At 40.0% G+C, this 12,060-nt stretch overlaps 1 protein-coding gene across 1 annotated transcript in view; it reads left to right on the forward strand.

Annotated features, from left to right (window-relative positions):
• Window positions 1-1,039: 1,039 nt before the first annotated feature.
• The window catches only part of Vps8 (vacuolar protein sorting 8), a 38,949-nt gene continuing 27,928 nt past the window's right edge, over window positions 1,040-12,060 (forward strand). The window contains exons 1-5 of the mRNA XM_080265672.1: window positions 1,040-1,132; window positions 3,065-3,193; window positions 3,964-4,161; window positions 9,796-9,924; window positions 11,315-11,485. Of these exons, the coding sequence (XP_080121798.1) occupies window positions 1,040-1,132; window positions 3,065-3,193; window positions 3,964-4,161; window positions 9,796-9,924; window positions 11,315-11,485 (720 nt within the window). The remainder of the gene's footprint in view (window positions 1,133-3,064; window positions 3,194-3,963; window positions 4,162-9,795; window positions 9,925-11,314; window positions 11,486-12,060) is intronic.

Raw genomic sequence — 12,060 nt, forward strand, 5'->3', positions numbered from 1 at the left:
CTAGTACTTTTTTTTTTCATTTTTTATTTTTTAATATGGGGAAATGAATTCCCCGAGATAGCCCTTGATGGCTAGATCACATAGCCCCGCCGCGCGAAGGCAGAGCGCCACCTCTCCCAGCAGGGCAGCTGCCAAGGGGCGCGAACTCTCGAGCCTTTGGTCTCGAGTCAGACGCTCTACCACTGTGTCCCCTACAAACACAGTAAATAAACATGATACTACATAAAAAAGTGAAAAATACAGAGGGCACAGCCTATTATGAACGTGCCCCTTGAATGCAGATGAAAACGGACCGTGAATTATGATAGAAAACTGATGATTGTAGGATACACTAACTTAATTATGGTAGCGACTATATTACTACATGGATTATAATAACAGCTAGCTTACAGATTACATATAAAGTACATTCGTCAGAGGAAGCATTATTGTAACTTTACATCATCATTATCATCCCGATTCCCTACTCTTATTTCCAAGCTGTAGGCTGGGTAAGGCAAAGGGTCCAGAGAGCAATGAAATGGAAAGGCAACCAAAATAATTATGATAGTGGGAGAACTAATTAACAGCATGCCTAGTGAAATTTGGAAGCGCCCATTAATTCAACGTTCAAGGCCCCGGATTTCCAGTGATTATACTAGAGTTAAAAAAAATAATAACACAATAACCTGTGACTGATGGAGTATTATTGTATTTTTTATTTATAGTAAAATGACAGTGACTAAAAGGGAGTGTGGTGTGAGTCGGATAATAGAGATTAAATGCCATTTACGATACGGTCAAGGAAGTTTAATTAAAACCCACAGGCACAACATTCATGTTAAATGCCATATTGACGTAAACATTGTGTCCGTATCCTGCGCGTCATTTAACTGATATCTGTTAATGAATCAGGCTTGATCCCATATTATACTTGTGGGGTTATTGTATATTCCTTCTGATATGCAATACTACCGGTAATTATATGCAGTTTTCTCTCCATGGCAATTGGTTTAGTGATAAGCAGAATAGACGTCGAAATATACGGACAATGTAAAATATGGCGACGGAAGGGGAGGGACAACTGTCAAACGATTCAACCAAATTTGATGAAACAGACCTATTAAAGCAACTAGATCTACAGTTGGAAGAGGTAAAGCACTGTCTTTGGGTGTGGTTTAGATGTTTTCTTATTGTTTATCGAACATTTTTTGATTAACTACCGGTAATAGAATCTTGCACAGGGGTGGTTGTTGCTTGGTTATTGTTGCAAAATTACGAATAGCAAGCCGCAGAAATTGCAGCCTCTTTCAATGTGCCAAATATAGATTACCACAGAGAACAAAAAACTAACAGAAGATAGGTTAGGGTAGATAGCTTACATTGCATTGGGGTGTCAGGGTTTGGTCAATAAGGAAAAATATTAGCCTAATTTTTTTTTTTTTTTTTTTTTAGAGGTAGAGTAATTACCGGTTAAAGGTTTTGTCAGGTTTATGCTTATGGTTTTTGTTTTTCAGTCTTTTTCTTATTTTTTCAGGTTTGTTTACAGTATAATTCTAATCAAGTTTGGTGTTGTGATAAATGTTCTTTACCCCCTTTTATCAGATTTAATTCCTTACAGAGATGACAGGAGTGGAAGTTAGATAGAAAAAGTTGGTTAATAATAGCAAAATTATGTACAATGCCGGTGCTGAAATGTAAAGAAGCCTAAGAGCTGGACAGGGTCACTTCACATGGTCATTCCCATAGTGGCACTGATAGGACTGAGCAGTGAGCTGCCCTGTTATACAAGCATTCTTGAGTTCCCTCCCTGTCCCCCCAAAGGAAGAGGAGGAACTGTGGATGAAGGGGAACACTGGTTTTTGTGGGACAAAATACCAAATCTGCAGGCATTTACCAGATTGGCACTTTTAATAGGAAAATGTTCTGTCATTATTTTTTTCATCACATAAGTTCATACACATCTACTTATCTGAACTCCAGTAAAAAAAATTGTGCTTAATTTAGCTATTAATAAAAAATAAGGATTTAGATAGAAAATGTGCTATTGTTTGTGGGTATTTCCCCTTTAGATTGCCAACATACCTTGACAGACTTCTGTTTTGCATATGTACGATATAGATTTACAGTGCAGATAAATTTACTTGCATGTTAAATGAATATTTATACAAACTGAACTGCATGTCTGTCAAGGCTAGTTGTTGAGCTTAAGATGAAATGCTTCCACTAACTTCATCTAGTTTTTGTTCTAAATCCTGATTTTTTATTAAGAGTAAAATTAAACAAAAAATAATGTCTAGATTTCAGATAATTAGGTGTTTATGAACCTATATGGTGATAAATATTATATTTTCCAATTAAAAGTGCCAATTATGTGATGATTCGTTAAATGACCACTGATTTGGTGATGATTCGGTAAATGATCGCTGATGCTGTATTTCATCACACCTCTTTGGTTTGCAGTCCACCATTCTGATGTTAGTTTGGTGTTGCAGTTACTGCTGTACTACTGAAGAGACCTACAAGAAGAAAAATCTGAGCCAACACTTTCAACACAAAAAAAAAAAGTTTGAGAACTAGTTGATCTAAGTTAGGTCTTGAAGTATCATTGTTGAATAAAGGAAATAGTGAGATTAGAAATTAGAGCCAAGCTTTGTACAACACCCTGATGTCCACTGGACCTACCCTAGGCACCCATTAGTATAACTTCCCAAATCACAAAGGCCAAATGACCATGGAAGATAATGGAAATGATTTTGAGCTGGAGTCATTAAGGGTCTCATCCAGGAGTCATCCGTGAGTTATGAGTTTCAGTTCAAGTTTCTTCAGACCTTATTAAAGAAGTGTTCAGTGATAACCTGGTAATCCCTCATAAGGTTTAATGGTAATAATGAAAATAAGAAGAATGATAATACTGTAAATGGTTTTTAATGATGATGATGACCCTTGCTTTATTGGACCTGGTATTTGGTGAATTGTTGTTTCCTTTTTGGAATTTGGGTTCTGATAGATAAAGTATTTAAAATTGAAGATCTATGGTACTGTAATTGTTGTGGTTTCATTGTCTTTAATTTCACCTTTTCAGCTTGATGATGATGAATTCCAACTTCCCCCAGTTGAAGAACTGCCTACTTTAGAAAGCATCTTGAATGAGAATGATCCCGCAAGTGTCTCTGATGATGAAATTTCTGTTCCACCTCCCAGTCAGCCTAAGGTAAATTTAATAGCTAGTCTCACGATGTACCGTAGTGCTGCCTACATCTTTCTTAGCCTTTATCATTCTTTTTCTGTGCCTGCCCTCCTCTCTTCATATTTCTCCCATCTTTCTTGTCACTTCTTATTACTTTTCTTTCCTTTTCAGGTGGCTTTACATTGAGTGACAAGCCAAATGGTTTCCAGTAAGCCAAGAAACCATTTACAGTGCTGGATGGTAACCATATAACCAAACCATACATGCTCCCTACATGTCAACAAGTGGGTTGGTGGAGAGTTAGTGCCCCTCCCTGTAAAACAAATAACTCAAAGTCAAATGGCCACCCTTTATGGGATTATGGCCTCTGGCAATAGATAGATAGATAGACTTTTGCATAAAACCACCAATGTCAGCTTTATTGTATTCTTTGCTGTTTGTATTGACAAGGAAGCAAGATATAATAGAGAAGTTGAAGCACTGTAATGTGTATTCTAGAATAATATATCTGTCCATAGATAGAGAAATGTATTGAAAGTATAGTGTACTAAATTTCTAATAATAATGACTTCATCTAGACACTGAAAATATTTGCTATATTTTTCATTGTATCCATAATACTGTTATTGGTATTCTTGATATCTACTCCTATTATGATATTCATCATTCTCCATTGATGATAGGAAACTACAACTGTCACTGTATCATTGATGTTAATATCCATAGATGGAAAAAAAAGTTAGTGTAATGATGATGATGATGGTAATCATCACATTTTTCCTTAAATATTACAGTCATCATTCTCCAACGATGGTGGAGACACTCTCTCCCTACATTCCCGGGGAAGCTCTGAGTCTCGGAGCCATACTTCATCTACAGAGAGACACAGTGCAGGTGGACGGCCTCGCAGAGATGTACAGAACAAGACTCATGGCTCCATTCTGCGCCATGTAATGCTTAAGGGGGTGGCTACTCAGCTAATTTCTGCTCATGTAAGTATTTAACTGTACAGCCATACCCCAATAACAGACAGTGTGGTGCACCGAACAGTAGAAATTGGGGAACATTCCCACAATCTGAATGGCTGTCGATTCGCTAGTCCGAACACTCTGCCTCTCCCTGTGTTTGAAACGATCACATCTGAATGCAGATGTGGTGGTGTACGAGGCTCTCCCAGTCCTCCCTCCATCCCCTCTCTTCTCTCCCCCCCTCCATCCCTCCTCCATCCCCTGCCACACTCAGCATTGCCAGGCATGTCTCCCTCCTTGTCCCCCTTTCCTCTCCAACCCTTGGTTGTCATACTCCCCGACTCCCTCTAATCTTCTGTGTGTGCGTGTGTGTGTGTGTGTGTGTGTGTGAGAGAGAGAGTGAGTGAGTGAGTGAGTGAGTGAGCGAGACTGGGATGGGGGGGTAGTAGGGCAGTTTGTCTTTCTTGTCTCCTTCCCTGTACCCCTTCCCTCCCCCATCCCTGCTTGTCTTCCTTCCTGTCCCCCCACCCTCCCCCATACCCATTTGTCTCTCCCCACCGTCTCCCTGCCCTCCTCCAGCCTTTCTTGTCTCCCTCCTTGTCCTCCCACCATCTCCCATCCCCACATGTCTCCCTTCCCCTCCCCAACTTCTTTCCCTCCAATCCCCTTCCGTCCCCCATCCCTGCTTATCTCCCTCGCTGTCCCCCCACCCTCTCCCACCCCCATTTGTCTCCCTCCCCATTCCCCCACCCTCTTCCACCCCTGCTTGTCTCCCTCCTTGTCCCCTCACCCTCCCCCATCCCCACTTGTCTCCCCTCCCCATCCCAACTTCTCTCTGAATCCCCTAGCCCTCCCCCATCCCTGCTTTTCTCCCTCTTCATCCCACACCCCCACTTGGCATGCTGCTAGCTGCCTGCCTGGCTGTAGTTGCCCTGAAACATCTCAACACTGCACATCCCATGCACCTTACCATCCTGCATGTGATGTTTGAGGTCTCATATTTTAGCAATACTGTAGTATTATTTATGAGGATATTAACATTATCTGTGGTGTTTCTGTGTCAGTCTTTGTTAACTGAGTAAGGTGTATGAGAACTTGGGTTTGGGTCTGGAATGCATCTCAGGCTTTTCTTCAGTATCTTATGGGGAAAACTGCTTCGATATCTGACGTGCTTGCTGACTGAACACTCTCACCGGTACGCAACACTGCTGGATATTGGGGTAGGTCTGTACTTGATGTGGGGTGAGGTAGGGTCAAGAAAGCAAGAAAAATTATGATAGAGGGAGAACTGGTGATTACCGGTAGTTCTTCTTCATTTATGTTGTATCTTTTTATAGTTTCTGGACCCTACCTTATTCCTTCCTTGGGTGAAAAAAAGACAACAAAAGAAAAAGAGGTTGGAATAATGATGATGATGATGATGATGATGATGATGATGTAGTAACGTGTTTCACATTCCTTTTTATTACTATGCACTTGAATATTATTTCTTTTATATTTTATTCTTGCTGCTGTCAGATGATGCTTTTCAGCTCAGGATAGCCCTCTGGTAGTGGAGAGATTAGTGAAGGCTGTATCTAATGCCGCCAGTTTGAAAGATCAGTCCTAAGATGAAAAAAAATATCTATAGTAGTGAGGATATGAGATGTTGTGTGGAAGAATGACCAATCAACCAAAAATGACAAAATGGACATACAGGTTCCAACATGTGCCTCAGGCCTGAATGGGACTCCCCCCCAAAAAAAAAGAAGTGAATATTGGCCCTGGTTGAGAGTGCATAGAGTGGACTCCTGGCAATTGACCTTATTGCAATCAGTTGGCCCATTGGACAGTGCTCTCATGGGGGAGGAAATAGGGCCATTGGGCAAATGCCTCCCAGCCAGTGAGGCACTTCTTGGTATGTGGGTATGGCCTCTGATGCCTAATATCTGTCAGTTTTATTTCTCAGTGCACAGATATAACAGATGTCATGATGCCCTCAAAATGGCATTTTTTTAGATGGGTTTTGGCTTTGCAGCATACAAAAACAGGCACCACTGCCAACATACCCTCCCATTTATCGTGGTATTAAAACAGCAGTTATTATTATGATTGTAAATATGTTTAGCAGTTATAATATGAAAGCCTTTTACTTTGCCATTTTTCTGGTGGGTTAACAAAAAAAATGTGAAAGGCCCTTTCAGAGATGTTAACTTTCAAATCTTTAAATGTATTTTTCTCTGAAACTTGTTTATGGTTGGTTGACCCATCCTCCATGGAATGGATCATAGCTATGTAATACATACTTGGATTCAGGGGGTTAAGGTAATTACATTGACGTCATCACAAGTTGCATTTCTGATTTCTTTAAAAAAGTCCTTAGTAAATTGCAGACAAAATTCTCGTAACACTTTAATTGGTACTAGTTGATTTGCTAGTTTCCCCATAGCTGCAGTACCATTATTAAGGAAAAGGTTGTAATAACTAGGAACATATCCCAAACTTATTGTGAGGACTGCCTGTATACTGATACCAAGTACAGTATGTATTTGAACATGTATAGCTTGGATTAGCAGTGTCTCTAATACCACTTGCTTTAGATGACAGTGCTAAAGAGAGATTCCGTCATGTGGTGGCACCAAAATAAGCAGTTGGCTTTGCTGCCTAATTACTGTACTGTTATACAGATATCCCTTGATGCCCTGACTTTTACCCCAAAGGGGATGATGGACTGCTGGAGAGGAGCAGTTTCAGCCTGCAGTCCATTGAATTGACATTCATGTGAACGTAGGATTGCTACAACAAAAACAACAAGATAAAAGATTGTTTGCTATATACAGTTCATATTTACAAATGGATATATTAGAAAGTGCAGTGTTCACTTGATTGCAAGATACCATGCAGTATCATAATGTTCCCTATATTGCAAGAAGTGAGGCATGTGAAAATAATGGATGCTTTCATTCTTATTGTTCCTGTTTTATAGTGAGTGTCATTCCTATTTTAAGCCTTTCTCTGGGTAGTGCGTAGAGGCTCGTGATGCCACAATGCACGTCTACTTCGGTTGAAGTGTGGATATAATAGAGGGACGATAAGCAGTACCTTATCACATTCCCTTTTGAAGTGCTGATTATGCTTGTTGTGTCTGTATTTAATACTCCATTATGCATTTTCAAAGAAATCTGAATCAATATGTGCACTGTATCTTATGCAGCATCATTATATGTTTAATAATGATAACTGTCTGATTTACTATATATGTGTACACTGCTTTGTTTAAGAAAAACAAAAAAAAAGAGAATATTTGGTTATAATTTTTCCCATTTCTGTATGTAATATTTATTTCTTTTTAACCCCTAACCGCCGGCTGACGTGTATACAAGTCACGATTTTGGGCGCGGAGCAACGCTAGTTGACATTTATAGCCGCAGGCGTCTTCCCACTACCCTTCGAACTTTAACTTATCCTTACTCATCGACGGGACCACCCAAAGACGTGGGGATACTTTCATTTGAAAGAGGAAGAGTTGGTGATTCTTATGTATCTTTAATTTTTTCTCTAGTTGTTATAGTTTGGCAGATATTAGGGTTTAAAGTAAGGGTATTTTTTTCCGTCAGGGATATCCCCCTCAGGGAGAAGCGTGCAACATCGGAAAACCCCCGGCGTGTAGGGGTTAAAGGAAAGGAGGATTTTTTTTTGCCTTAGTTTTTTATGGTGTCTTTTTGCAGAAGACTGCATTGCTGTACTGTAGAGCTGTTGCACATAATTCATTTATGTTACCTATGTCTGTAGTTCAATTCAACACATTTACATAACAGTTGGGAGAAGGAGGGAGGTGAGAAGAGAGGGAGAAATCAGTAGGATGGAAGTAGTGGAAAGAATGACGAAAGTCAAAATGGGGAAAGCTCCAGGAATTGATGGAGTGTGTGGTGAAATGCTGAAGCATGGGGTAGAGATAGTAGTATAATGGATATGGAAGATGTGCAGATTGGCCTGGGAGGAAGGTAGAGTCCCAGAGGATTGAAAGTCAGGTATAATTATTCCTCTCTACAAAGGAAAATGGGAAAAAGAAGCGTGTGGTAATCATAGGGGCATTTGTCATCTTAGTGTAATAGGAAAAGTGTATTGTAGGATACATATTGACAGAGTTAGGGAAAGAACAGAGAAATTAGTTGGAAAAGAACTGGGAGGTTTTAGGTAGGGAAGAACTTGCTTATATCAGATATTCATTCTTAGGTTGTTAGCGAAAAAGTTTCTAGAGAACAGGAAGAAGTTGTATGTGGCCTTCATGGATTTGGAGAAAACGTATGACAGGGTGGATAGACAAGGAATGTGGAAAATATTAAGAATATATCAAGTAAATGGGAAGTCGCTGATTGCTGTGAAGAGTATGTATGAGGGCGCTAAGGCTGCTCTGTGTGTGGATAGTGAATTGAGTGAACTTTTCTATTTGAATGTTGGATTGAAACAGGAATGTGTTATGTCTCCATGGTTGTTCAGTCTGTATATGGATGAAGTTATAACAGAGATTCAAGGTAGGGCAGTGGATGTTTACACAACTTTAATGAGAGAGAGCAACATTTGGAAACTCCTTGTACTGTTGTTTGCAGCTGATACTGTATTGTTAAATGAAAATGAAGGAAAACTGCAAAGCTTGGTGAATGAGTTTGGAAGAGTGGGTAAGAAACGGAATCTAAAGGTGAAAGTATTGAAAAATAAAGGTATGTTTTTTGAGAAAAATGAAGTCACTGGATGTACAGTGAGGTTAGATGATGAGGAAATGGAAAATGTGAGTGCATTTAAGTACTTGGGTAGTGTGATAAGTAAGGATGGAAGTTTGGAGGGTGAAGTGCTTGAAAGTGTACAACAAGGAAGAAAGGTTACTGGTTCTTTGAAAGGAGTGATAAGGAACAGGAAAAAAGGCATGGAAGTAAAAAAGTCCAGTATTGTGATACTAGCTCTAATGTATGGAAGTGAAGCTTGGACCTTGTTGGAAGGACACAAGTCAAGAGTGAAAGCAGTGGAAATGAGTTATTTGAGTGGAGCATGTTGGGCTGCATGGAGAGAGAGTCTGACAAATGAGGAAGTGGAGGAGCATTGTGGTGTGGATGTGGATGTGATAGAAAGCATTAGGAGAAATACATTGAGGTGGTTTGCCATGTGGAGAGGATGGAGAGCAAGAGACTAATGAGGAGAATGTATGTGAGTGAGGTGGAGGGGGGAGAGGGAGGGGGGAGGCCATGGATGAGAAGGACGGATGGAGTGGAGAGTATATGGCAGAGAGGGGTGTGTGCTGGGAGCAGGGCAGCAAAATGGCAGGGTGCTGGGTGACGTGGAGGCAATTTGTTTGTGGTCACCCCTTAAGGGATTGAGGCATCTGGCAATGGATAGATCAGATAGATACATGACAGTATTGCAGCCAAAACTATTTATCATACATAGTGAAGGCCTCAGATGCAAAACATACATCAATGCATGTATGGTAATATTAGTATACAGCATTGTGTGGGATGCATATGGTTTGGTGGTGCTGTTATTGAAAGTCTGTTTGATATGTTATGTGAGTGTTATGTATTCATACATATTCCTTTTATCTCTTTACATGCTTGAATTAATACAAGCATTTATATACACACACATGTGCTTTGGAAACTTATAACCCTGTTACCTTTTTTCAAGGACCGAGTGGGAGCTGGACTTCCCACAACAATGGCTGTTGGGAATATCATCTGTATTGGAACTAGTCATGGCCTTATCCTTGTTTTTGACCCCATGCAAGTGCTCAAGTTCTGCTTAGGATCAACACAGGTAATCTACTTATGACATGGTAGTACTGTATTTGGGATTGATTTATTGAACTTAGTATTGTGTGAAAGTGCCTGTTCTTGTGTGCCTGCATGTGTAAGTTTGTGTGCATGCATGTGAGAGTGAGAAAAATATCAAGATGAAGAATATGTACAGTCAAAGAAACAACTATCATACCAGTTCTGTCTGGAAAAAAAAAAAAAAAAAAAAAAAAAAAAAAAAAACTACTGGTGAAATACGATAAAAGCCCTATCTCAGTAAGTGCGTGTTTCAAATGGTTCAGTTTTTCTGTTATGTACAGTATTTGTCAAACTTCGGGAAGATACTTGTGTCAGCATCAGTGGATCCTGGGGTGGAGGGAGGTCCTGGGAGTCTGGGTCCCCCTTCTCCGGGTATGTTGGATCTTCTCAAGGCCAAAAGGAAGAGAAAAAGTACAGCATTGTCTTTTGTTGGTACAGACATCTAAGGCATAAGTGTCTGCTGTTTGAAAGAACAAATTTTGTCCCAGACTTGGGGAGCAGGAAACAGTTTTATTACCACATTGGAAATTTATTAAAACAGACTTTAGTGATTTTATGTAAGATTCACAAATACCAGTACACTGGTTCTGCCCATTCCCAAATGAAATAGCCCTAGTATGTATTCAGTGTGGATGGTAGGTATTAATACTGAAATGGTGGTGTTTGACAGTTGGAAAGAAAGCTGGGCTGAAGAGAATGGGCTGCCATGGCTGTGCCCAGAGTCGGACACATTAAAAGTAAAAATGTAAATGGAATTATTGCAAGGAATAAGTTATGGTAGGTGGGGGAGCTTATCATCCATGCACTCAATATAGTACTGCTGTAGGGTGCCTCCTGTTTCCCCTCTTCCTTCTTTTGAGCCTTCATTTTCTGTCTTTCTTTCCTTCATTCTTTCCTCTTCCTTCAGTCTGTGGGTGACTCTGCACTGTGTGACAAGCCAAATAATTTTCTTTACACAGGAAATCATTTACTATGCTGAGTGGTAACCATATAACCAGATCATGGTGCCTGGTGGTTTAGTGAGTAAAAAGCACTCTAATCAGATTAAGCCAGTGCAGACTTATATCCAAGGGGTGGTTGGGGTTTTTTGCTCATGTAATGCCACTCAGGGATGAGTGAGGCGGGTCACTCTCATCTGAAATGTCTGGACCAACTTGCCTAGCCCCGTGCTCTTGTGCATCTCATGGGGCAACACTGGATTAGATGATGAATGATTGAATGAATAAGTAATGTGTGTATCCCAGTTTTTAAAAATGTCCTCATTGATAAATTTTTGCCGTCATTAGTTAAAGAAGTACTGGACCCCCTTTGCTATATGATGCTGGGTTAGCCCCTGAACTGGTGTTTTATCTTTTGCCATGTTCACATTTCAGCTTGGTGAGCAGTATGGTTCTGTTTCTGCCCTTGCCCTCAACCAAGATTGCACCAGATTGCTGGCTGGGTTTGCAAAGGGACAGATATGCCTTTTTGACTTAACTACAAGCAAGCTCCTACAGACCATATCAGATGCTCACACTCCATACACTGCTGTCTTGCATTTAAAAGTAGGTTTATACTGAACTTCATTTCACTGGACATGCTGTTGATAAGTTCTCATTCTGTCACCTTTTTCCCATTCCTTGGTTTTTGGATCCTACCTCACCCTGTCGCTCGGTGGGGAAAGAGGTTGGTATGGTGATGATGATGATTTACCCCTACTTTCTTGCTGCTGCTGGACAATTTTATTCAGCTTAGGAGAAAACTAGTACCCTAGCTAGCAGTGAGGGGATTAGTTGAGTACTCTGCCCCTTCCAGTTCAAAAATTCTCTCTTGATATTAATAACAGTCATCTGCAGGTGGCATGAATAATATGAAAAGGATGTCATCATAATGAAGTAAGTAAAATGTGTATGTACCACAGTAGTTTATGTTGTCATAAGAATTACAGTTGTAACAGATGAAACAGATGTAAATTATCTGATGTCCTTTTTAATTATGTTTCTTATGTTAGGCTGTATTCTTGGTGGCACAGGAGGCTTTGTAACACCTCTTCCATAGTGATTTATTTAGTATTTTATATTTTATAATTCTGGTGTACATTATATATATGGTTTTGATTTCATCTTTGCATCACTCACAT

The sequence above is a fragment of the Coenobita brevimanus genome, chromosome 16, assembly GCF_032717465.1.
Source record: "Coenobita brevimanus isolate Jiangsu-jjx chromosome 16, ASM3271746v2, whole genome shotgun sequence".
In the NCBI taxonomy this organism is placed as follows: domain Eukaryota; kingdom Metazoa; phylum Arthropoda; class Malacostraca; order Decapoda; family Coenobitidae; genus Coenobita; species Coenobita brevimanus.